The sequence below is a fragment of the Camellia sinensis genome, chromosome 1 (genome assembly GCF_055761805.1).
Source record: "Camellia sinensis isolate YWXY chromosome 1, ASM5576180v1, whole genome shotgun sequence".
NCBI classification, from domain to species: Eukaryota; Viridiplantae; Streptophyta; class Magnoliopsida; order Ericales; family Theaceae; genus Camellia; species Camellia sinensis.
The window spans coordinates 163,665,167-163,692,309 of record NC_138961.1 but is presented as its reverse complement, the minus strand read 5'-3'; the positions used below and the strand labels follow the sequence as shown (position 1 = coordinate 163,692,309).

Here is a 27,143-nt window from a genome sequence, read left to right as displayed (position 1 = left end):
ACATACAGAGCTCCCTTGCATGAAGGACACTGATACAGATCAACACACACACATGCATCTATTCTTGGGCTCTCTCACTCTCTCGGCAGTTTTGGGTTGGAGCTGAACACACACCACAAAAGATGAAGCTCTCTCATGGGATAAGGGATACTCAACATGCACTGATCTCTCTCTTCTCCCTCTGGGATGATACACGGCTGCACCAGCACACACCAAACAACCAGCACATGGGGGCACCCACTCACTCTCTCACTCTCTTTCCCTCTCATATTTTATTACTCTCTCTCTCTCCATCTAACCCACCAACTTAGCCACTTTTGTCCCCCCACCATAATTGTTTTCACTTCCCACCACCCCACACCAGCACTCACTTCCCTCCAACCTATGTTTTTTCTTTTTCTTTTTTTTTTACTCCATTCTCCACACTCCCTTTTCCCACGTGATAATGTTGGGAAGGCATCAACCATCCCACTCAAATACATCTTGCAGTTTTTTTTTTTTTTAGTTCCACTTTCATCATATTTTATTTTTTTTTTTTTTTTGATTTCCACCCACCACTTTCTCAACTTTCCCACCTATCTTCCATTACCTTTTGCACTTTCCCACCGCCCACATCCCTCTTCCACTCAAGACACTTTATTTTATATATTATTATTATTCTTATTATTTCAAAAAAAAAAAAAAAAAAAAAAAAAAAAAAAAAATGTAGTCTTCACGGTTTCCGGCATCACCTCCTTCAACATAATGGTTCCTCTTCTTCTTTAGGCCACCTAATGGTGCCTTCAGTTTGCATGGCCAGAGGAAGTTATTGGCCTTCTTAAAGTTCGGCCCAACAGTCAAGCTCTCGTGGATCCGATCTTCTTTTATTTTATTTTTTTTCTTTCACTTTATTTTTCATTTTTTTTTTCCATTATTATTATTCTTCTTCTTATTATTATTATTATTATTATTATTATTATTATTATTATTTTTTTTTTTTTTTTTTGCACAAAAAAAAAAAAAAAAAAAAAGAAGCAGAAGAAAAAGAAGACGAACTGCACACTAAACTCATTTTCTTCATGTCGGGGCTCACCCCGATCACTATTTTACACACAAAACAAAAAAAAAAAAAAAAAAAAAAAAAAAAAAAAACAAACAAACAAAACAACCACATCCCCCGGCGGGATTTTTCTTCTCTACTCTGCCGCCGGTCTCTTCTTTTTGCCTCCGTCCTGGACGGCCCTTGCCGGTGTTGCCTCCGTGTTTCCCACTCCACTGGGCATGATCAGTACTCCCTGCTCCTCCACTGCAGCATATGGCGGCCCTCCAAATCGGAACATCACGGTGGCCTTCCGCTTCAGCTCCTTGTTTTCTGCCCTTAGCACGCTTATCTCTGCTCGCGCATCCTTATACATGCGTTGGAGCAGAGCCAGCTGGGAGTTTAAATGCTGCACCTCATTTGTCCTACTCTGCAGCCGGTTCGACAAGTTTGTGACCGCCGTCATGCTTTCCACACATGCCTTCAGAGTATACTGATTGGCCTCCACATCCGACTGCACAGCCATTTTTTGCTCCACCGACTGCATCGGAAAGTTCAACGGAGCAAACCCAGTGGTGTTTGGTTGAGGTTCACGGGACACCGCACCTGCTATCTCTCTTGTGGACTCGTTGAGGTCGGGAAAGAGAGTAAGTAGACCACGGGACGACGAAGCCATTTTCTCTCGCAACAGAGTGTTACAGACTCTCTCTCTCAGCACAACAGTGTTACAGCCTCTCTCTCTCAGCACAACGCAGACTTCTTCAGAGGTTTCTCTCAGTTTCTTGTCTGAGCCTCTGCCTCGGCCTCAGCTCCGTCTTGGTTAAATAGCCGAGGCAGCCACGCGCATCGCGCGCCTCTTCTCGCCGACAAACTGGCACGCCTTTTCATGGCACGCCTTTTGATGCATTCGGGCACGCCTTTTGATGGCACGCCTTTTGAGGGTGCGGGAACACCTTTTGAGGGCACGACTTTTGAGGGCTCGATATCTACATCCATGTATATTTTTTGGGCAGCCTATATACACACTCATACAGTGTCACTCCCTAAGTCGCCTCCTCGGTGCACCACCACAGCTGCTACATCGGTCAGCTTTATCAATCCCTTTGTTTCAACCTCAAATAGGTTTCTATCTTCACACCTATTTGAGTTTGAGGGGGGGTTATACCAGTATCATGTATAAGTCGCTCATGGCGCACTCCCTAAGTCGCCTCCTCGGTGCACCACCACAGCTGCTACATCGGTCCGACATGACCCCGTAAACTGTCCTGCTACAACGGTCCGACATGACCCCGTAAACTGTCCTGCTACATCGGTCCGACATGACCCCGTAAACTGTCTTCAACAACGGTCCAACATGACCCCGTAAACTGTCTGCTCCAACGGTCCGACATGACCCCATAAACTGTCTTCTACATCGGTCTGACACGACCACACAGTGTCTGCTACAACGGTCCGACATGACCCCGTAAACTGTCTTCTACACCGGTCCGACATGACCCCGTAAACTGTCTGCTACAACGGTCCGACATGACCCCATAAACTGTCTGCTACATCGGTCTGACACGACCATACCGTGTCTCCTATCCTGTTTTATTTATCAGTTTATTTTTCTGTTTTGTGACTCTCTCCAAACTCAAGTTGGCTAGTGCCTATCCTCCTTGAGTTTGAGGGGGGCTGTTAATGTACACTAAACCTAACCCATTACCCTAACCCACTACATTCACTCCACTAAACCTAACACACTTACCATCTCCACTACCACCCACCACCTCCACTACCATCCACTACCACCACTCACTTACCTCACACCTCTCCTATATAATAGCTTGTAACATACAAATCAATACACATCAATCAAAATATCAATCAATAATACATTTATTTTAACAAATTGTATGAGTAAGTGGTTGGATGATGCATTGTATTTTAAGGTTGAAATTGCAGGATGAACTCAAATAGGTTTATTTATTTATTATTATTTAATTTATAGGCAAAATGAAATAAACAAATGGGCTCAATTAGTTTAGAATTTTCATACAAGTCCTTGCGATTTTAATTGTTTTGATTTTAAATTTTAAGTATGTATTAATTTGGTGTAATGGATAATGTCGATTAAATTTTTTAATAGAAATTACTTATGCAAACAACATGTACCTTGTTTTTAAAGGACAAAATTATAAATTTTCCATAACTCATCTAATTCAGTGAGTTAACAAATAACTCATATATCGAGAGGAGAGAGAAATATAGGGAGATGCTGGGCAAGTGGTAGAGGTTAGGGGTTGCCCAAGATGACATTGACATGATTAAGAGTGTCGGGATGTGACGAGAATGGAGTGTTGGCGGGGCTTGAGTTCAACAGATTACACTTGATTGCTCATTCGAAGCTCTCTGCAACCATCACTTCCGGTGAGCATTGGGTCTGTTTAGTGTAACTGTTAAAACAGATTATACATTATAACTTAACAGATTATACATTATGATTTTAATCAGAAACTGTTAATCTGTTTGGTGTAACTGTTGAATTATAAATTTAAGTTGCGTAGTGTTTATTAAATAAGCCGTGAAGTAACTTTCTTAATTAATTTTTATTTTTTATTATTCACTATTTACTTACATTTTTCATAAATAATAATATTAATATTCTATAGTCCATTTGGGTCTTTTTCTATTTTTAAAAAAATAAAAAATAAAAAAATCTAAGAGTATAACTGTGAATTAATATGTCCACAATAGAAGCTGATAATTAGAAGTAAGGGGTGAATAACTTCTTAGAATCAACTTTTTTGACTTAAAATATGTTGTTAAAATCAGAAATTGCTTGAAATAAGTTTAACCAAACAGTCTAAAATAACTTTATAACAAGTAGAAGGCATAAGTTGGCTCAAAAAAGCCGCACCAAACACTCCAATTCTGTCACTCAACTCCGACTAAGAGCACCATCTGACTTTGGGGACCTTGATTCTGGCTTCCATTTCTGCGACTCTGATCTGTAAGTCCTTTCTCTCCCTATTTGACTTCAGTCTTTGATTCTTTATCGTTCATCAAATTTTTGAGTATGCCTCCACGCTTTCTTTGTCCGCATATGTTCTTTACACATCATATTTTCGGTTTTTATACACTGGCATTGGACTATCGCAAACGTCACCCTCAATCCCTTGTATTTCTTGCACGTGTCAATTCATGCTTTGAATGTGTTCTTGCCTTTTCCTTTTGAATTTGGTGTTATCACTGCCTCTGTTCGAACTTTGAATTTGTTTTCTTTGTTTCTTTCCCTGTTTCCAGATTCTTTCCTTTGATCTTGCCTATTTCGGTTGTTTTTTGCATAGATTTGGGCTTGGGATTTGTTAGATCATTACTCACTTTAGGAAAATTGAAACTGCCCATATCCAAAACCTTCATTAGATTACCAGAATCCCTGTTTCTGTGTCTTGCCGAGATCCCTCTATCATTAGGAAAACACTCCCATACTGAAAACCATAAAAAAAACCCTCTAGCCGAGATCATGAGCATGTTTAAGTGGAGAGTAGATTCCCCTAGCAAACTCGAATATTTTAGCTAAGAATTCAACATCCCAGCCGACGTCTGTATTAGGCTTACCGGAGAGAATGACACTATGATGCCTGAGGAGAATTACATGCCTTTCCCCGTGGTGTCCATTATTGAGGGTGGAATCTGATTCCCGCTTGACATTCTTTTCAGAGAAGTGTTGCACTTCTATAAACTTAACCCTATGCAATTAGCCATTAACACTTTTAGGGTTATCAATGGTATAGCCGAGCTATGCCGCCATAACGCTAGAATCACCTTTGCCGACATCTAGTACTGCTATACCATGTGTAGCCTCAAATCTACCAGTGGCTACACTTATTACCTCAAACCCCGATCTACTGCCTACAAACTGATAGCCGACCTTCCAAACTCCAACAAGGGCGCTGGAGAAGACTATCTCATTGTCTTGGGCAATTAGGAGTCTGCACCAGATGATGATATCCACCTCTTCCCTTTGCACTGAGGAGCTTTTTGGGAAGATGGGGATAAAAAGTTAATCCCCTCAAACCATGCATTTTTAACATTGCATTGCATACTTAATTATTTTTTGACATTTTTCTTCTTTACCCTGTTTTGCAGTGGTTCTCTAGCCAAGCAAATTGTTTTGGAAGTCTAATGTCTTGAGCCCCGACTTGAGATGGCTTCTGGACTTACCTGTCCAAGACTGTAAGGTTCTCATCCTTCTGAATTACGTACCGACATACCGGTCCCCCTTACCCAACATCCCTGTCAAGAGTAGAACTTCACCGTCTATAACAACTCCACCCGTTGCATCTTCTCCCAGAACAGACCAAGCCTCCACTTCTGACCTAGTGAACTAGCTATCCACATCAGCTACATAACACATTTCACTAACCTAACACCAACGTCGTCGCTGATCTCCTAATGCACAGGTCGAGAGGACGCATAGTAGGAAGCACCAAGGTGTTGATACTCCGGCATACGACCTTGCGAATCCTCCGCTTGCACTTCCCGCTTTTAGACTCAATACCGGAGTTACCGTCGCCACCACTTCTGCCGAAATGGGTCACAAACCGGCGATAGCCAAGGACTTGCTCATCTAGCTTCCTGACGTTCATTGATTTTTTGCTGGTAATAAAAAAAACAAAATACTTAATAATTAGTGATTGGTTAAAAATGTAAACACATGGTGCTACTAGAACACTAGCACTTGTTTGGAAAGAAGAGTTGGGTTGGGTTGGGTTGTGTTAGGTTTAGGGCTATTTCAACCACAAAAAACAAAATAGGTTTTTTAGTTCAGTAAGGCAAAATATCACATCTAACCCATAATTATTTCATTTTTTTTCTCATAAAAGTCAAAAAAACCAAAAAGCCTATTCCAAACAAAACTTTTTAACCACATACTAAAATAACTAAAAAATTAAAAAGTCAAAAAATCAACCTACTTCCCAAACTTCCAAGGGTAAGTGGGCATGATACAAACTTTTGGCAGTGACAGCTTGATTGATTCACACCCTCTCTTTCTTTACACGAGGGAATATGACATCTTGTTTTACTTTTCCATTCATATTGACCAAATCGTATAAATCCAATTAATTAACGAAATTTCTCTTGATGGTCACATTTTCATAAAAGAATTGTATGAGTAGGTGGTTGGATGATGTATTGTATATTAAGGTTGCAAATTCACTACAAGAAATAAGGGTTTTTGCAACATTTTTTTAACGGTGTTTTCTTAAACGTCATCTTTATTAATATTTAACGACGTTTTAAAAACGTCGCATATTTATTTAATTAAAACGACACCGTTTTATGATCAACGGCGTTTAAAAGCGCCTCCAAATGCTGTACATCACACGCACCTATTTTGAATCTGAGAATAAAGCTTTGTAAACCCTCAGGTCTTCAGACATAAACATTGAATCCTCTAAACCCTTATCCTCACGTCGCGCCTCTCTTTCAATCCTCTCTAAACCCTTATCCTCACGTCGCATCTCTCTCAATCCTCTCTAAACCCTTATTTTAAATCTCACATTCAAATCTCACAGATTCACCAATTTCGAAGCTCCACTTCCACCACCATCTGCACCGGCGAGGTAGCGAGATTCACCGATTTACCTATTTCACAGATTCACCGATTTCAGATCGATCTACACCGCCACTGCGATTTCGATTCAGATCGGTCTGCACTGCCACCCCGATTTCGATTCTCTCTCAGAGATTCATCTTTGATTTCATCTCAGAGCGATTTCGATTTCTCTCTCTCTTGATTTCAAAGCTCCACCACCACCACCATCTATGCAAGCTTCCAAGGCTTAGCACCTCATCTCCTTATCTCTTCCACTTTGTATATTCATATACATATATGTATATTTATCGATTCTCTCATGTACATACACGTATCTGTATAGACACCGATCAATAATGGAGTAGAGCTTCTTCGATTTGATCTATTTTCTACACTGCCCACGCCTCGCTGAGACATTCCTCGACGTTTTGCTTTCTTCAATCCCGATTTGGCTCGCTGTCATGATCGGCCTTGTTATTGGCTGGTCCTGGCGCCCTAGGTGGACCGGTCTGCTCTATCTCGGTCACCGCTCCAAGCTCCGGTTCGCCTGGACCGCGCCACCGGGGTTCGGGGCTTGGAGGTTCTGGCTCGCCTTCACGGCATTTTCGGTTGGTTGGAGACTTTGGTCCAGGTTCATTTGGAAAGGAAATGACGGTTCTCTGGCGGCAGCGGCGGCACAGTTGGTCAAAAGTGGCGGTGACGTCAGGTGAGAACGGTTTTGAAATTTGGTTTTTCATTTATCGAATTGTTTATTAATGACTTCATTTATATATGCATATGTGTTTGTGTATCTGCTATGAGAATTTATTTAGGGTTTTTGATTGAAGGCTTCTTGGTGATTGTATGCAATTTGATGTCTTGAATTGATTAGGGATTGTGCTCTGAAACCTTATTTGTTAATAATGTAACTAAATCTATGACAATTATGTGATTAGGGCTTTTATGTTTCTAAACTTGGCATGAATTTATTTGTAAAGTATGCAGGGAACAGTGTGGTCTATGGTGTGTGGCTGTTATACACGGTTATGTCGTTGAAATAGTTGGAATTTTTGGATAATGTGCGTTGATTTGTGGCATTCGTAATTAAGGTAACGATTTTGTCATGGCGTTACTGGCTTCGTAGTATGCCCTTGGATTTTCTATTTTATGTATGGAACAATGTAGTAGATGTATTGATTTATGATTGTGTTGCCGACATTTGTCATTGGTTACGTTGGTAGCTAATATAGTGGTCCACTTAACATGTTGCAATGCCAGCGTTAGATGAGTCATAGAGTTTGCTAATTTTACTTTCTATTGGTTAATATATTTTGGGAAAATTTTGTTTTTTGCAGTCAGGGTTTTGTGTGTCTTTTTGAGTTCTTGGCAGCCCTTCATGTGTTAGGTTTATGTGTACGGTTATTTTAGTAATCCAGTTGCGGTATGCCACTGACAATGAGTTACTCCATTTATCACATCTTGGTTGTGTTTGAAAATTTAAACTATATTGAACCACAAAGTGGAGGGTCACTTCGTTATGTTGTGGTTGCAAAGTTTCGAAAGTGTCTCCAAGTCATGTTTTCTCATTAATTAGTATTGATTGAAACAGATGGTTGGGGCACCTAACTTAATCTTTACGAAGTCTAGTTAGGGATATGTAAAACATTGACTTTGTGGTTTAGGGAGATGGAGGTTGTCTATATTTGTAAGAAGCTACTGCATGCATGGTAGAAGACATTTACCTAAGCCTATCATTTTGGGACCTTTCTTAACTTAGATTAGGAAACAGGGGATTGCTGTGTCCTAAGCAAATTATATATATATATATATTATTTTTTGGATTACCACCAGTTATGTTTTTTGAAATTGCCAATTATCAAGCTTGGCGCCATGATCTTGAGGTACAATTTGACCTTGACTTTGTAAGATGTGTATTTTCTGTGTGCTGGAGAAATCTGTGGGAATTACTTACATTGATTTTGACCTTTGTTTGATGCATGTATTGTCTTTCAAGTGCTGGAAAAGTGGGCCCAAGTCTTGGCATTTGCATTGTAGTTTAATTAGAGTTTTTCATTAGTAATAGGAGACATAAATTCTAAAGAAGCAAAATTCTCATATTAAATATGAATTGACTTGGATATAGATATGGGATAATAATCACAGTTCACACATGCATCCATTTTGCTTTTCTATAGAAAACTGGATGGATTACACAGCTTGACTAATTAAACAATAATAGATTCTTAAAAAGCTTTTCGTTGGTTACAGGAATATACTAAGATGAGGGAAAATCCTTAGTTGAGCAGGAAATGTTTATGCTTCTTTCTTTCTCACTGTAACAACTTGATTCCAAAGTTTTACCATTTTTAGCTTAGATGGATTGTGGGATACATACCCATGTAGCTTTGCTCCTTATATTGGTGTGTGGCTCCTTGTTATTAGATATTCAGACCTTCACTTTTTGTCAATTTGAAATTGTAGAATATAACAGAAGCTTGCATAGGGGCATCTGGTTAAATGATACTTGATGACTGTCTTAATTTTTATATAATTGTCTTATGTATATGCTTACTTTTATATTCATTTTCAAATTATTTTAATACTCAATCACCTGCCATTAGTTGTGTTATTGTCAAACAATAGCTTCCTTCATTTGTATTTCACTGAAAGTAGAGTTTCACTGCTAAAATTATTTAGAAGCTGTGGTGTTATTGCTTTCAGGATGAATCTGTACTAATATGGTTCTCGGGGAAAGAGGAGAAACACCTCAAACTAAGTCACATGTCTAAAATCATTTCAAGGCAGCGCACTGTATGTTTCTTGCTGTGATGGCAATATCATTGTTTGGTGTTGCGGACACTTCATCTAGTAATCAAAGTTCAAGTGCTCGGCTTCCAGAAAGGTTTGTGTTATTTTTTCATTTTGTCATTATTAATGGTGCAAGGCTTGTTCTGAATGTCAAGGCTACGATGATATACTTTTTTTTGATTGTTTGAAATTTCAATATAAAGCGGTATGGTCTATATACTTGTCATGATGGTACCATGTTGTGTATGCTTGTTGCCATTTAGCTGAACATGATTTGAAGCTTTTGTAGATCAAATTGTGCAAAGAGACACTTTAAAAAATTTAAGCTTTAAAGTTGTTTCTTCATCTTTTTATCCTTCTTTTACCTATTATTTTTTCTTTTTCAAGTTTTTCATTTGAGTGGAGAGCATTACAAAAATTGTTCTTGAATTTTATTCATTCAGACCTTCAAGTTCTTGTGTTCCTAATTGGAATAGTCTCTAATTTATGTGCTTTAATGGAAAATCTATGAAACCCACCACATTGAACTTCTCTCAAGTCCCAGAAAAATCCCAACAAATCCCTCCCCAAATCTAAGATCCAATATGGATTGACAATCACAACGTGAGTATGTCTTCCATTTGCTGCATGTTTTAGCTTCAACTAATTTTGAACTTTATAGTTTCTTTGCTTCCTATTATAATTTATATCTCTTAACTGATCTGAAACTGAACAATTAAGGAAATGTAGTAGATCTTGTTGATGATTTTTTATTATGCAAATGATCAGTTTTATAACTTTTTCATTGAGGATGAGTATACCTCCTGTCCTTGATTGGGACTTGAGAGTGACCAAATTCTGCTCTCTACTGTGAATGTTCCTGAAACTGTATAAAGAGTTTAAAAAAAAAGAAGATAAATTCATCTTATCGACTTCTACATTGATCTTAGTAGCAAACTAAATGGCAGAAAATTATATGTGTACATACAATATAAAAGATATTCGTGATATATGTAATACATGTTGGTGCACATATGTTGATTTATGTGCACCAACATGTATTACATTATGATGAGCTTATAAATTTGTCTCAAATTCTTTTCACTTCAAAAACGTTTGATTCTTATGCCTTTTTCCATTTAATACCAAGATGCAAAACCTAAAATCTGAGCAACCTACTTAAAGTGATGGTCCATTAGCCACATCCGACAATAGAAGATCAAATGATAACAATTGGTAGTCATCCTGGCAATACTAAATAAAAAGTCTTTCCAATCATTTGGGACTTGCTTTCAGATATCATGATTTTCACTGTATAATGCTGTAGCTTATGGTTACAACATTGGTCATGTGTCATATCCAGGGCAATTGCTTGATAAAGAACTGATAACTTTGATAGAGCAAGTGAAATTCAAATTTGAGACAATAGAAACTATGAATTATAGTGGGATGGATTTAGCCACTAAATTTATGGAACTCATAGTAGTTTGGTCTTTATTGATTGATTTAAGAGAGCAATGCCTTTCTTGAATCTATCATATGAAGCTTGGGTAACCAGCTTGAGGTATGATAGAATATCACCCTCTATTTATAAATGAAGATTAGGGTTTACAAGAAAGACAATTACAAGGTGATCCCTGAGGGCACACAATGATTACAGACCCTAGTGTATCTTTCGGCTAATATAATATGCCAACACTTTCGGCTAATATAATATGTTAACACTCCCCCTCAAACTGGTGCGAAGATATCTCTCATGCCCAGCTTGCCTAATATGTCATGAAATGGTTTATTCCCAATCCCCTTGGTGAGAATGTCAGCAAGTTGTTCACCAGACTGGACAAAAGGAGTACAAATGGTACCACTAGTGAGTTTCTCCTTAATGAAGTGGCGATCAATCTCAATATGTTTTGTCCTGTCATGTTGAACTGGATTGTGAGCGATGTTGATGGCGGCCTTATTGTCACAGTATAACCGCATGGAGTTCGTCTGATCAATACCTAGATCACTCAACAATAATTTGATCCATAAAAGTTCACACACACCTTGTGCCATAGCTCTAAACTCAGCTTCTGCACTTGACCTGGCAACCACATTCTGTTTCTTACTTCTCTAAGTAACTAGGTTGCCGCCAACAAATGTGCAATACCTTGAAGTTGATCTCCTATCAGTTACTGACCCAGCCCAATCAGCATCTGTATGGGCTTCTACATGAAGATGATCATACTTTGAAAAATACAGACCCTTACCAGGAGCAGACTTCAAATACCTCAAGATTCTCATGACAGCCTCAAAGTGAATCTGATGAGGAGCATGCATAAACTGACTAACTACACTGACAGCAACAGCAATATCAGGACGGGAGTGAGATAGGTAAATGAGCTTACCCACTAATCGTTGATAGCTCCCCCTATCCACAACTTCTCCTCCTTCATCATCCCCCAATTTCTGATTGGGTTCCAGTGGGGTGGCACATGCCTTGCAGCCAAGCATCCCAGTTTCCTTTAACAGGTCAAGCACATATTTTCTTTGTGAGATAAATATCCCATCCTTAGAGCGAGCAACTTCAATTCCCAGAAAATACTTCAAGCTTCCCATTTGATTTCAAACTCTTGAGCTAAATATTTCTTCAACAGAGGTATTTCCCCACTATCATTGCCTGTAAGAACTATGTCATCTACATAAACAATAAGTGCTGTAGTCTTACCGCATGAGGAATGTTTCACAAACAATGTGTGATCTGCCTGACTTTGTTTGAAGCCATATTTGACCATAGCCTGAGTGAATCTCTCAAACCAAGCCCTTGGAGACTGTTTGAGACCATATAATGACTTCCGAAGTTTGCATACTTTGCCTTCTGTTTGATGATCCTCAAAACCTGGAGGAATGTCCATATATACTTCTTCTTCGAGGTCACCATGGAGAAAAGCATTCTTGACATCAAACTGATAAAGCGGCCAATCTAGATTAGCTGCTAGAGAGAGAAGTACTCTGACTGAATTCATTTTAGCCACGGGTGCGAAGGTCTCCTGATAATCAATGCCATATGTCTGAGTAAACCCTTTGGCCACAAGTCTTGCCTTGTAACGCTCAATAGACCCATTTGCTTTGTGTTTCACAGTATATACCCATTTACATCCCACAGGTCGTTTGCCCGTAGGTAACTCAGTCAATTCCCAAGTGCCATTCTTCTTAAGTGCTTTCATTTCCTCAATCATGGCTAGTTTCCACTCAGAGGTAGCAAGAGCATCCTGAAAATGGTTAGGAATGCTAACAGAGGAAATATTGGACACAAACGCTCTATATGAGGATGACAAATGAGAGTATGATACAAACTGTGAGATAGGATGTTGAGTACAAGATCTCACACCCTTCCTCTTGGCGATAGGAACATCAAGATCAATGGACTCAAGAGATTCAAAGTTACCTAGACTCTCATCAGGAGATGGCAGTGGAGTAGCAGAGACGGTCCCGTGTATCCAGTTAACTTGTTTTCTGTCTATGTCCCGGACATAAACATGCCCGTCCTTATTCTTGGTGACAGTGGGTTCTAGAGAAGAGAGGGGTGCAAGAACAACTGGTTCCATCATAGGAAGCACAGTAGTAGAGGGTGGTGCAAGAACAACTGGTTCCACCATAAGGGGCACAGGACTCACTTCACACCAAGGCTCCCCCGGAAATGAGGACGGTGACACCGGAGAGGACAAGAAAAAGGACCGGGACTCAAAGAAAGTGACATCCATGGACACAAACCACTTACGAGAAGAAGGGTGGTAACATTTATACCCCTTTTGAGTAGGAGAGTAACCAAGGAAAACACACTTGAGGGAGCGAGGGTCCAACTTACCACGAGAGGGAGTGATTATGGACAAAACAGACACAACCAAATATTTTGGGAGGAATAGAAAACAAGGACGGAGAACCGAGGAGGACGTGAAGCGGAGCCTGTTTATTCAAGACCTGGGTAGGGAGACGATTAATAAGATGGGCAGCGGTGAGAACAACGTCGCCCCAATAGGGCCGAGGCACATTCATAAAAAAACACATGCACCGAGCTATGTCTAGAAGATGCCGATTCTTACGTTCGGCCACCCCATTTTGTTGAGGGGTATTGGTGCAAGAGGTCTGATGGATAATGCCATGAGTAGAGAAATATTATCCTAACCCAGAATCTATGTATTCCCCGCCATTATCGGAACGAAATATTTTGATAGTGGCCCCAAACTGAGTACAAATCATCTTATGAAAAGTGCGAAACACAGAGAAAACCTCACTCTTATCTTTCATGAGATACACCCAAGTAGCACGAGAAAAATCATCAATAAATGTAACAAACCAACGATGACCTTTCACAGACAGAACACGAGAGGGACCCCAAACATCAGAATGTATTAATGAAAAAGGAACGAAGCTTTTATTCAAACTGGGAGCAAAAGAAGCTCTATGTTGTTTTTCAAGTTGACAAGACTCACAAAGAAAGTCAGACACATGATGATTTGCGAAACTAGAAGGAAATAAATGCTTAAGTAAATGAAATGAGGGATGCCCAAGACGCCGATGCCACAGCCATAAATCAGCGAGGGTAGTAGAAGACGTGGTGGAAGAATAAGCAAGTTTGTCTGGTTGATCGAGGAAGTAGAGACCATTTTCTGCACTACCACTGCCAATCGTCCTCCCCGTGACAAGGTCCTGAAAAAGACAATGATTAGGAAAAAACGTCACACTACAATTCAAATCCTGGGTAAAACGACTTAAGGATAACAGATTAACAGAAAACTTGGGAACATGGAGAACAGAAGATAGATGTATGGTAGGAGTGACTTGGACTAAACCTTTTCCAGAAATGGAAGAAACAGTACCATCGGCAATCCTAACTTTGTCCTGACCTGAAGAGGGCTTATAGACAGAGAAAAGATCAGAAGAGCCAGACATATGATCTGAGGCACTAGAATCAATAATCCAAGGCAAAGATGTATGACACAGGAAAGCACAAGGAGAAGATGCTAAGTTACCTGAGCCGGCAAAGGACGAGGAAGCGGTACTAAGAGCAGTAGAAGATCGGCAGTCCAACAATTGGCGCAAAGCATCCTCCAGCTCAGTATCAGAAGCTTGGGTAACAGAAGGAGAATGAGAATCAAGGGTATCAACGGCACTAGACTGATGAGCCCGGGAATAGGAACCACGTCCTCTAGATTGGCCTGACCGACCTCCTCGAGAACCAGACCGATCACCTCGACCCCCGGATGGAGTCCCATGAAGCTTCCAACACGTCTCACGAGTATGCCGTGGTTTCTTGCAATAATCACAGAATACAGACTCCTTAGCAACAGACGGAGGAGGCAGGCTAAGACCATCTCGAGGAGTAGACAGTAATGCGGAACGGTCAGTAGAGACTGGGGACATCATAGCAGACCGGCGACTCTCCTCATTTTGTACATAGGCAAATGCCTCCTGAAGTGAAGGAAGAGTGTCCATACTCAGAACTCGACCCCTAACTGGATCATACTCCACATTTAGGCCGGCCAAAAATTTAAAGACCCGTTCCCGTGAGATGAACTTCTTGTACCCGACAGAATCAGTAGGGCAAACGGGTTTATAGTCTTCCAGGTGGTCAAGACGTTTCCAGCCGTTGGTGAGGAAAGTGAAGTACTGAAGAACAGTCTGCTCCCCCTGAAGTGAGCTCTCAATAGAGCGGCGCAACTCAAATGCCTGTGAAAAATTCCCTTTGCGGGAATAGGTAACAGCCACAGCCTCCCAAACGTCCTATGCAGTCTCCATAGACAAGTAGCTCTCACCAAGTTCTGGAACCATCGAATGGATAAGCCAACTCATAATCAAAGAGTTGGTAATCTCCCATTGGTCATAACCTGAGTCAGTGGTACTTGGTGCCTGTATTCTGCCATCAACATACCCCATCTTCCCTCGGCTCTTCAAGAACATAGTCAAACTTTGAGACCATGCAAGGTAGTTCTGACCATTAAATAGAGAGGTGGTGATTTTCAGACTAGGGTTGGGGTTCTCAGTCATGGTAGTAGGTAGAATGGGACTCTCACTCTTTGGCGTTTGAGAAGAAGGGGACACACTGGTGGAATCTGTCATGGATACAATACTACCGAACCCGCAACAAAACTAGTGGTAATCACAAACCCGGAAGGTGGTCGTGGGATAACAGGCACAATGATCACTATAAAGACATACAAAATTAAGAAACCATTTTTTTTTGTTTGTTTGTTTGTTTTTTTTTTTTTTTTGTTTGTTTGTTTGTTTTTTTTTTGTTTTTTTGTTTTTTTGTTTTTTTTTTTTGTTTTATATCAGGATATATATATATATATATTTATATATACCTGGGTTTGAGATCAGAGGATGACGAGGGGAACGAGGGACGAAGACGACAGAGGACGATGAGGATGATGAAGACGAGCGATGAACTGCGGGAGGAGATCGACGAGCTGAGGAGCTGAGACGAAGACGAAGCAGATGAAGACGAGGGCTGAACTGCTGGAGGAGATCGACGAGCGGAGGAGCTGAGACGGAGACGAAGAAGAAGCGGAATGATGATGGTGGCAGAAGATCGATTCAGCAGATGATCCAACTAGGTATGCTTTGAACCCTAGCCCTAGAGGTGATGCTCTGATACCATGAAGCTTGGGTAACCAGCTTGAGGTATGATAGAATATCACCCCCTATTTATAAATGAAGATTAGGGTTTACAAGAAAGACAATTACAAGGTGATCCCTGAGGGCACACAATGATTACAGACCCTAGTGTATCTTTCGGCTAATATAATATGCCAACACTTTCGGCTAATATAATATGTTAACATCATAATCTATCTAGAGCATTGTAGGAACTTTTAGTTTCTTCATAGAAAGCCTTTCTCAGTCATAGTTGGTAGCTGTGATCGTAGAATTAGTAACCAAGGTTAATTAGCTAGAAAAATGTTGATAAGTTTTACATGCATTACAGTAGCTAATATTTCCTGCTTTTACACTATGCTTGGGAATCTAGGAGAGAAAAGAAAAGAAATGATTACTTAAGTTATAAAAGAAAAGAAAAGAAATGAAATGATTGTTATTTCTCTCCTTTTTGTTTGGATAAAGAAGAAATAAAAGAAAAGAAATGATTGTGATTTCTCTCATTCTTGTTTGGTTATATTTCATTAAGAGAAAAGAAAAGAAATTATTTTATGTTATATTACCAAAATAACCTTTTTTTATATTTTCAATCATTTCATTTCTTTTATTTTTATAGGGACATAACTGGTATTATGAAAATAGTGGTTTCTTTTCTCTCCTAATCTCTCCACTTTTGGGAAGATTGAAAATGAGGCTTATAAGAGAAATGAGTTTCTCTCCATTTCTCTCCATTTCTTCCCATTTCTCTCTACTTAGATTATCCAAACAAGTAAGAGAAATACATCTCTCTCTATTTCTTTTCTTTTCTTTCTAAATCACTCAATCCAAACATGGCGTTAATCCTTCAGGACTTCTAAGTATAAGCAAATCTCTCAATAGTTATGTATGTTCATCATATTACTTTGACTTGATTTAGTGTGATGCATGTAAGTGAATGCACATTTAGATGGGCATCGCTGCACATTATTTCCATTGAAGCTTATTACAATTCATTTGTGAAACAGAGGATTTGGGGATCTTTATGTTTCAAGCCAATCATCCCTTTATTGTCATTTGTAAAACAGATGCTTGCCCCTATTAAAAAGATAAATTCTCCGTATAGGAGAAAGTAACAGTCTTATGCCTTAGCTTTTTTCCTTCTAAGATGCCTTTGCCTCATACTTTTACCCCTCCCAGAGCAGCTCCAATGGGGTTGCTATTTGAGCTATCTTAGCTATATTATAGCAGTCGGGTGCTCCAATGGAGATGCCATTAAAGTTATATATATATATATATATATATATTTATTTATTTTGTATGTGCATTCATGAGTGTTTCGCTAAATTCAGCAACAAAAACAGTAACTCTTTATATATGTATATCAAATGTATTTTTGTTGTATTAAGTTGTGACGCAGGTAATTTTTTAGATTTTTTATTTTTATTTTTTTTCTGGTCAGAAAAAACCACTTCGTTTCTTTGTATTAATGGAAATTTTTTTACGAGAAATATTAAAAAAAAATCTTGATGCTTCAGTTATTTACCTAAAATATAGTAGAATCACAAGTTGCTTCATTCACCAACTAAATTTGATTTGTTGGGATGAAGAACTGTGTTGAATCAAGAAGGGTTGACTTTTGTTAAATCTATTTTCTATAACAGCTTTATCTCTATAATTGAAATTGGTTTGATCTGTTTTTGCAGGAATAATATGTATCCTGAGCAGTTAACTCATCTCAGTTGTGAACTACAACTCTTTATGAGTTCAAGGAGAGCATGCAGTCTGTAATGTTTTTGTAGTGGAAGTAGATAGAACCATAGACAGACCTAAGTAGGTGACATTCTATTTGAATAGACAAAATTAGAGCTGGAAGGCTCTGATCGTGCCTACTTTCTTGAAGGAGAAAAGCAATCTCTTCACCAAGACTAAGGTAATTATGGACTCTTTCAGTTGATGTCAGTGTAATTTAGTGTAAATTTAGTAACTTCAGCCTTTCATTACATCTTAGCAGAGTGAAAATTGCTTAATAAATCCAATTAAATTTATGTGTGTGTTTTAAAAGCAAGGACCATTGATCTCCATTGAGTATGAAATATCATCTAATTGGTAGGTAACTATGTCAAGTTGCAAAATAGAATTAGCTTCATTAATTTATTTGTCTATTTTCTTCATGGTTGAGTTAATGAATATTTTTTTCTCACTCATACTTCTGTGTTTTGTTTAATTTTCTTAATTGTTGTTGCTTATTATGAAAAGATTATTTTTAATAGGCCTGTAAGGACGCCACCCTAGTGGTTGCAAATCTACAGAGGCAGCAGGTTTATTCACGTTTGATTGCTTCTGATTACTTGGAAGCTAACTTAGATATCATGGACCATTTAATATTTGGGTTATTTAGCAACTCTTGTGTATGTCTACGTTATTTATTGCATGTAAATTCATTACCTACTTTAATGTATGTTTAGGTACGAGGATCTAGGCATTGCTTTACATTATGGTGGAATGTTGAGGTCTATGAAGCACGGACACCTCTCCGAGGGCTCCGTACCAGTGTCGGACACGTGTCGGACACGGACACGCGTCGGACACGCGGTGGACACGTGTCGGACACGCACTAGAGAGTGTCCAATTTTTTTTTAATTTTTTCTGAAGCCGGACACGTCCAGGACACGTTATGGACACTCTCGGACACGCACGGGGCCAATTTCAGAATTTACAAAACATTTTTAGGGTCAATTTCAGAATTTACAAAATATTTTTGGGGTCAATCTGTAAAAAAGCAAAAAAATTTTTGTTTGCCCTAAATCGATCAAAAGCCCTAATCGATCTAATAGGTCAGTAGAGAACAAAAAGAGAAAGAGAGAAGGCGAAGAAACAGAGGAGAAAGAGAACCTGGGCTCGTCTGTCGCTCGTCATCGCTGGTCGCTGCTCGTCGCTCCTCGTCGCTCCTCGGCCGTCGCTCGTCGCTCGTAAGGTACGTCTTCTTCCTTCTTCTTCTGGTCTTCGCCAGTCGATGTCTCTCTCTCTCTCTCTGTCGAGGTCTCCTCTCTCTCTCTCTCTCTCTCTGTCTGGTCTTCGTCCATCTTCTTCGACTTCGGTCTCTCTCTCTTTTTTTTTTCTATTTTCTTTTTATATTTTTTTCCCTCTATTATTTCAGAATATATATATATATATATTTATTAATTAGTTTTTGTTAATAAATCTTTTTTCAGTATTTATTTCAAAATATATATATATATATATATATTTATTAATTAGTTTTGTTAATATGTAATATATATATATATTTTATTAGTTTTGTTAATATATATATATATTTTATTAGTTTTGTTAATTTTAATAATAATGTGTGTTTATTAATTTTATTATAGGAACAAATTTGTAATTCTGAAACAATGGCTACTGCGGGTGGTAGTTCTAATGATGTACCTGATGATTATTTTGATGAGAACAAACCATTGTGGAAGTATGTAACTAAATTAGCAAAACCTGGGGAAGGAGGAGGAAATTGCCAATTACAATGTAATTTTTGTAATAATACTTTCAAAGGTTCATATACAAGAGCAAGGGCACATCTATTAAAACTTCCAGGAAAGGGAATTGGTGGTTGTAAGAAAATTACAAGTCAAAAACTTTCACAATTGCAAAATGAGAATGATGCTGCTGAATTGAGAATTAAAAATGCTCATCACAAAAATGTACCACTACCCCCTTCTAGTGTATCAATTGGTAGTAGTTATGCTTATGAATCAAAGAAAAGGAGGACATGTGCAAGTGGGAGTGGGAGTGAGAGTGGGAGTGGAAGTGCGCCTGGGAGTGGGAGTGCTATTGAGAAAGTATTCAACATGAAGGGTAGAGAGCAATTACATTATGAAATTGCTAGGATGTTTTACTTAGGGGGGGTACCATTTAATCTTGCAAGAAATCCTTACTATGTTAGCTCTTACACATTTGCTGCAAACCATAATATTCCTGGATATTTGCCTCCCGGTTATAATTTGTTACGAACCACATTACTTCAAAAGGAGAGGGCAAATATTGATAGATTGTTGCAACCAATTAGGGGTACATGGAAGGAAAAAGGGGTGAGCATTGTTAGTGATGGTCGGAGTGATTCTCAAAGGAGGCCTTTGATTAATTTTATGGCGGTGAGTGAAAGTGGGCCTATGTTTATTAAGGCGGTTGATTGTTCTGGAGAAACTAAAGACAAATATTTTATTGCAAATTTGATGAAAGAAGTGATTAATGAGGTTGGGGCTAGTAATGTTGTTCAAGTCATCACGGATAATGCTCCTAATTGTAAGGCAGCTGGACAACTCATTGAAGCTCAATTCTCTCATATTCTATGGACTCCTTGTGTAGTGCACACATTAAATCTAGCTTTGAAAAATATTTGTGCGGCAAAGAATATTGAGAGGAATGAGGTCACATATGAAGAGTGTAGTTGGATTAGTGATATTGCCGGAGATGGTTTGATGATTAAAAATTTTATCTCTAATCACTCAATGCGATTGGCTATGTACAATGAATTTGTGTCATTGAAGTTGCTATCGGTTGCCGAAACACGATTTGCCTCCACAATTGTGATGCTCAAGAGGTTGAAGCTTATAAAACATGGGCTTCAAGCAATGGTAATTAGTGACAAGTGGAATTGCTATAGAGAGGATGATGTTGGGAAGGCCAAATTTGTAAAAGAAAAGATTTTGGATGATGTGTGGTGGGACTACATTGATTATATTCTTTCCTTCACGGGTCCTATATATGACATGCTTAGGGCTTGTGATACGGACAAACCTTGCCTTCACTTAGTGTATGATATGTGGGACACAATGATAGAGAAAGTGAAGATGACAATATATAGGCATGAAGGGAAAAGAATAGATGAGGAATCTACATTTTACAATGTGGTACATCAAATTCTCGTGGATCGTTGGAATAAAAATAATACTCCTCTCCATTGTATGGCACATTCATTGAATCCAAAGTAAGTATCACATTTAAATTTGTTTTAGATATTTCATTTTAATGGACTTATCTAGTCTTTCTTGAAATAATTATTTTTTCCTATTTTGTATTGTAGATATTATAGTGATGAGTGGCTCCATGAGGATCAAAATAGAGTTCCTCCACATAGGGATGAAGAGGTGACACGTGAGAGGAACAAGTGTTTTAAGAGGTATTTTGAAGATATCACAGAGCGAACCAAGGTGATAACTGAGTTTGGAAAATTTTCGGGTTATGTTGAAGCATTCTCGGAGTATGATTCTATTCATAATAGGTGGCACATGGACCCTTATACTTGGTGGTGTGCATATGGTGCATATGCACCATCTCTTCAAAAACTAGCTTTGAGATTACTTGTGCAACCCGCCTCTTCATCTTGTTGTGAGAGAAATTGGAGTACTTACTCCTTTATTCACTCAGTGAGAAGGAACAAAATGGTCCCTCAAAGAGCGGAGGACTTGGTGTTCATTCATAGCAATCTTCGTCTTTTATCAGGGAGGAGCTCCCAATACTTGCAAGGAGAGACAAAAATGTGGGACATTGCTGGAGATAATTTTGACTCACTTGATGATATTGGAATGCTTGGGATAGCTAACCTCTCACTTGATGAACCGGCTATGGAGGCGGTCCTATTTACAGATGAAGGAGAAGATGGAGGTGGTGGTGAAGATGTTGTAATAGTTTCCTCTACTTAAATTCACATTTTCTGATATTTATGGATTTTGTAATAGATGATAGTTATTGGTACATTGGATAATTTTATATTTTGTGGTTTGATTTTCATGCACTTTGTAACAAATGATGGTTGGTAGCTTCAAATGACATGTTATGTATTGATGGAATGCAATTTTATGTTATTTCAATGTTTTTTTAATTATTTTTTAATAATTTTATGACATATAATAAATAAAATTAATTATATATATTGAACGTGTCCCCAGCGTGTCGTGTCCCCCATTTTTTGAAAATTTGCGTGTCCGTGTCGTGTCGCGTGTCCGTGTCCGTGCTTCATAGGTTGAGGTAGTGTATACATCATCAAAGTGTAGCAAGGTAAGCAGTTTGAAAGCATACATTGGTAATTGATTTTTTTTTTTCTTCTTTTTTTTCCTTTTCCCCTATTTTTCCTTTTCTTTTTTTTCTTCTCCCCTTGTCCTTATAATCAATCTTTTACTTAAACTATTTTGTTCTATCTTTTTGACATATCATTGTTAATTTGGTTGTACTGACGACTCTCTTTTAGGAGAACACCAATTTTACCTATTCTGCTGTATTGTTGTTCTTGAGTTAGGTCTCACAGATTCATTCAATAAGAATTTACTGATGAAATGGAAAGGAGGCATTTCTAGTCAATTTCTGAATTTCTTGTTCCTGATGCTTTAATTCTATATCTTGTTTCTCTTTTAATCTTTATATGGTAATTTTTTTGATCTGTTTGGTTTTGTTCTCAGGGGTATGTTTTAAAATCAAAAAATATGAAGAAGTTTTTTGACTATATACAACTTCCAAATTTCGACGTTGTTGCCGATGCTACAGAAACCTTTAAGGTAGTGTTTTTTGCTAGTAAACATTTACTACCTACTTAATAAATAAGTGTGCCTACAATATTAACTACACAACAAAAGGGCCATTCTTTAGATTTACATGAGTGTAATACTTAGTAGGCACAAAATATAGAATATTATCAAACTATGAATGTCTTCAAAAGCCATGTATCTGTGTGTTTGTTTATATGTGCATCACTAAGCAGTGGTGGAATGGAGAAGGCTATAGGTTGCTATCATGCTTCATTCAGGTATGCTTTATAGGTATTTTATGAATAATAATGCAACACAATTGTCATTGTGTGCTACTGATTTGTTGACTGAAACTTCCGTTAGTTTTTAGTAGGTGAATGATTGTTATTGTTCACATTGGTCAACATGTAATACACTAGTCAATCAGTAGGCATGTAAGTTGCAATTGTTGTAATCCGTGTGCTTTTCTTTTTTTCTTCCTTTTTTTGCCTTTTTTCTTTTTCCATTTTTTCGGTGGTGGTATTGCCATATTGTTGTTATTGTCGTGAGTGTTGGTGTCTGTATGCACATATCATGTTGTTCTTTGGTTGAAACATGCCTACAAACTCTTTAATGGTGTGTATGTCTAATTTTTTTGAAGAAAGTGATATGTGGTTAGGACTAAAAAACACTTTTAAGTGAATGGAAATGAAAATGCATATTAATTCTTGGGTTTTTACATAGACTAGGATTATTTTAGACTTTTGTTAAATATAGTAAACAACAAATTGTCTTTTATTGTTCATCTAATGACTTCTGTGTGTGTTTTTTATTTTATTTTATTTTAATCAAAGGAATTTAATCCAATATTTGTTTAAGGAAGCAGTTGGGCTGAACCTACTTACTTTTCCATATGGGGGCATGAAGTGTTGGTTTTAGTCAAAACTTGTATTCTTTCCTGGGATCCTTCACTTGAAAGGTGGCAGCACTTCATAATGTTCTGATGGTTGCCCATCGCCTGAAAAGCTATCATTGTAATTAGCACATATTGTTTGATGAAACTTGTATCCTTCCTGAGATCCTTCATGTACCATAGGCTTGTGTGTTCATTTATCTGTCTTGGGGCTGCTATCCATTTGGTTTTGAAGGCATGCCTAGAAGAGCTTTAGATGCATAGATTATTGTTATTCTTTTTCTATCTAGCTTTATTTGACCACAACTTTTTGAAAATTTTAAAATTTAATAAAAATTTAATTTATTTGAGATTTCTAGACAAAATGATGGAAAAGAAGATAGAGAGAAAAAAATAACTATTGCCAAAAAATAGTTTTAATGTTAAGTTAATAAAATTGATTTAACTCATTTTATTCAAACTATGAGGTAACTATCGTCTATCCTTTTATCACACAAGTTGAAACAAATAGATGGAGAAAGAGTATTTCCTAGAATTAAACAAATTTATATCGACTTTAGACTCATGTATATATCAACCTTCACAGGGAAATCTGATGATTGGATAACAAGTTTATTATGCTTTTTGCTTTTTGGGATTTGAAAATTTCCCCGAACACGCAGGTTGAGGAACGTACTATTCCAGTAGAGGAATTGCTTGATGGTTATGAAGTTTTCTGCACAAGAACTGCTGTTGGTATTGTTCCCGTTTTTATCATTCTGACAAATTCAACTACAAAAGAAATAGCTTAATCTTATAACTAAAGATGGTGTGGTTCCTGCTTACTGTTATTTTATGCGAGATGCAGGGCATGAAGATGCTAATGCTTTGATGAAAACAAATTCGAGTACAAAAGAAATAGCTTAATGTTTGTATTACTTCTATAATATGTATATCTTCTTAGTCATCAGATGCTGGCTAACGACATTGATGATTTCTCTATACTGGCTGAAGTTTGAGTATAGTGTTCTTTATGATTCTTGATCTACTCATTAATTTTTTTTTACGGGTTTTCAAGTTTACATTTCTTATTCCGATCACTAGGCAACAAAACTGATCCTCTAATTTGCTGATTTTGCACTTTATTAGGGTGCTGATCTTATGGTGTGGGTTGCAAAAAGGTCGATGGTTGATGAGCTGGGAGCAATGCTCGATGTGGTAGACCCTCAGCCTCCTCGCAGATCTCTTTCCATGCGAAGGAGGACATTTGATATAGCCGATGATCTCATCCAGAAGGAACTTGCAGCCGTTGTCGCTGAGGTCGTTCAAATGCTTGATCAAGAAAATGGTACCTTTGACCCATCCTTGTTAAGTCCATAGAAATATGGTAAAATCACCTCATTTTGAGGTCACAATGTTCTCTCAACTAGGTGTAGGAAGGTGCACTTCTACATATCTTTACCCTCTCATTCAGCCCTAATTGAGAAATTTCTAAGACTCGTTATCTAGTTGGTCACGAAGAGTTTTATTGTATTGCTTTTACAGTTGAACTTACTGACCCATTGAGGGTTGTTTGTGGTGCTTAATTTTGTGTGTGAGGTTTAATTTTGTGGTGTAGCATTCTGTTTTTAGCATTCTGACAAATTCAACTACAAAAGAAATAGCTTAATGTTTATGAAGTTTTAATTTGTCAAAATGCTGTTGGTTATGAAGTTTTTAGCATTCTGACAAATTTACTTTAGAAGAGACCAAAGGCAACATGGCAAGTGACTATTTATTTTGCTTCAGTCTTTTGACTAAGAGAAAACAAGAGAACAATTTAAAAAAAAAAGAAAGAAAAGAAGTTATAACAGCGTTTTTACAAACGCCACTACAGTGTCAACGGTCATATTTTTAAAATAAGAAAAGATCTATCACGGCGTTTTTAAAACGTCGCTAAAAAGTGGATGACATCATTTTACCTCTATTTATCACATTTAGTGGCGTTTTTAAAAATGTCGTCTATGCTAATTTAACGATGTTTTTAAAGCGTCATAACGTTATAGCGACGGCCGCATCTTCGACGTTTGGTACTAAACGTCGTAAAAAGAATTAGCGGCGTTTTTTACACCTATAGCAACGTTTTTTAAACGCCACTAAATGTGAAATTTTCAGCAGAAGATGAACTCAAATAGGTTTATTTATTTATTATTATTTAATTTATAGGCAAAATGAAATAAACAAATGGGCTCAACTAGTTTAGAATTACCTATAATTATAATGTAAAGGAAAAATTATGTTGGCAGTTCTCATACTTTGTCTCTCATGTTATTTTAATCCTTGCGATTTTAATTGTTTTGATTTTAAATTTTAATTATGTATCAATTTGATCCAATAGATAGTCCCGATTAATTTTTTTAATAGAAATTGCCTATGCAAACAACATGTACCATGTTTTTAATGGGCAAAATTATAAATTTCCCATAACCCATCTAACTCAGTGAGTTAACTCAATTATATGTCACATCTTTGCAAAAATAACATTAAAATGTGTAAGTAATTTTTTATTACATAAGCTATCCATGTTAATTTTATATTTTGTTGGTTGATACTAATTTGACATGTTTAACATTTGTATTTTTGGATAGTATGGGGATATATTTTCTGAGTACCAACATGTGGCAAGGTGGCGCCGACGTGTCAGCCGAGGTGCCACGTGTCCTGGTCGTGACGCTGAGGTTATCTCCGAAGATATCGGAATCCGAGAAAAGTGAATAAGGGACAAGAGTCCTAGAATGAAAAGGGAACTCAACCTGGATGAGGGACAAGAGTCCTAGAATGAGAGAAGACTTCAGTTTGTATTAAGATAAGACTCTTAGAGAGTTTATCCTAATCTTACTAGGAGTCCAAGATTAGCAGTAATCCTAAGTCCATAGAAGTCAGGCTTCTATTAGGACTAGGTTTATGTTGGCTATAAAAGAGAGGCACCCCCATGGGTCTAAGGTATGCTTTTGATAGTCAAGCTTGTGAGTTTAGTACTTGATTTATCTTTGAGAGATATACTGACTTGATCGTCGGAGTGCCCCCGGGTGGACGAACCACCGCGGGATTCTTATATTTCTGTTGCAGGTCAGTCAGGTGCCATCTATTCTGCCAGTGCTCTCCAGCTGATTACTAAGCGGGTAGTGTGATTGGAAAATTTCCCATACAATTTAGCACCGTCTGTGGGAAAGAAAGAAGAATAGATGGCCAATGACGGACAGAAGGATCAAACTAGAGACAACGCTTCTACTGGGAATGGGAGATCTATCAACCTCGACGTTGAAGGGGACAACCGCAACACAGAAACTCGTGACCAGAGTCACAGAGTGAAAGACGCCGGCCAGGAAGGTGACGCACCAAAGACAACAGATCGAAGCAGATACTACAACGAAGATGACCTCCAGTTATGGAAGGACAGATACCTGTGGAGGAACGAAGACCCTTCCAGAAGGGATACAAAGACAGGGGGCATGAGCGCTCCCAAGGAGATAACATTCAAGTATAGAAGAACTCATCCTGAGTGAGCAGATCTCGGATTCCAGATCCTGGATCCCGGATCTGAGAAGACATGATCTCAGCCTAGACAAGTAGGCCCGAGAAGACGAGAGCTCAACCTAAGTGAGCAGATCCCGGATTCCAGATCCCGGATCCTAGAAGACATGATCTCGGCCTAGATGAGTGTAGACGTCCCCGAACGCCCCGGGAGGAACGAGTCCCCCGCTCCGTTCGATATTGGGCTCACTACAGTTCGGA

The 27,143-nt window shown here is 38.2% G+C and overlaps 1 protein-coding gene across 14 annotated transcripts; it reads left to right on the top strand.

Moving 5' to 3' along the window:
• Window positions 1-3,893: 3,893 nt before the first annotated feature.
• LOC114287085 (BAG family molecular chaperone regulator 7-like) lies at window positions 3,894-25,065 on the top strand. Of its 14 annotated transcripts, XM_082888317.1 has the most exons (12): window positions 3,907-4,010; window positions 5,150-7,305; window positions 7,577-7,687; window positions 9,300-9,480; window positions 17,684-17,910; window positions 18,446-18,490; window positions 22,005-22,034; window positions 22,433-22,528; window positions 22,732-22,776; window positions 24,053-24,125; window positions 24,238-24,297; window positions 24,519-25,065. In XM_082888317.1, exons 8-11 carry the CDS (start codon window positions 22,457-22,459, stop codon window positions 24,294-24,296), a joined length of 249 nt encoding a protein of 82 aa, XP_082744443.1. In that variant the 5' UTR covers window positions 3,907-4,010; window positions 5,150-7,305; window positions 7,577-7,687; window positions 9,300-9,480; window positions 17,684-17,910; window positions 18,446-18,490; window positions 22,005-22,034; window positions 22,433-22,456; the 3' UTR covers window position 24,297; window positions 24,519-25,065. The 14 variants fall into 14 exon arrangements, 11 of the variants coding, with proteins under 11 accessions (XP_082744439.1, XP_082744443.1, XP_082744441.1 ...); XR_014340836.1 differs by lacking the exon at window positions 22,732-22,776; XR_014340828.1 differs by lacking the exon at window positions 24,238-24,297.
• The last annotated feature ends 2,078 nt before the right edge of the window (window positions 25,066-27,143 follow it).

Bases quoted from the DNA above. Each gene is read 5' to 3' on its own strand.
- LOC114287085 (XM_082888313.1), top strand. From the start codon at position 22,457: ATGAAGAAGTTTTTTGACTATATACAACTTCCAAATTTCGACGTTGTT. The intron at 22,529-22,731 runs GTAGTGTTTTTT...ATCACTAAGCAG, and splicing joins ATGCTACAGAAACCTTTAAG to TGGTGGAATGGAGAAGGCTA. The intron at 22,777-24,518 runs GTATGCTTTATA...GCACTTTATTAG, and splicing joins TGCTATCATGCTTCATTCAG to GGTGCTGATCTTATGGTGTG.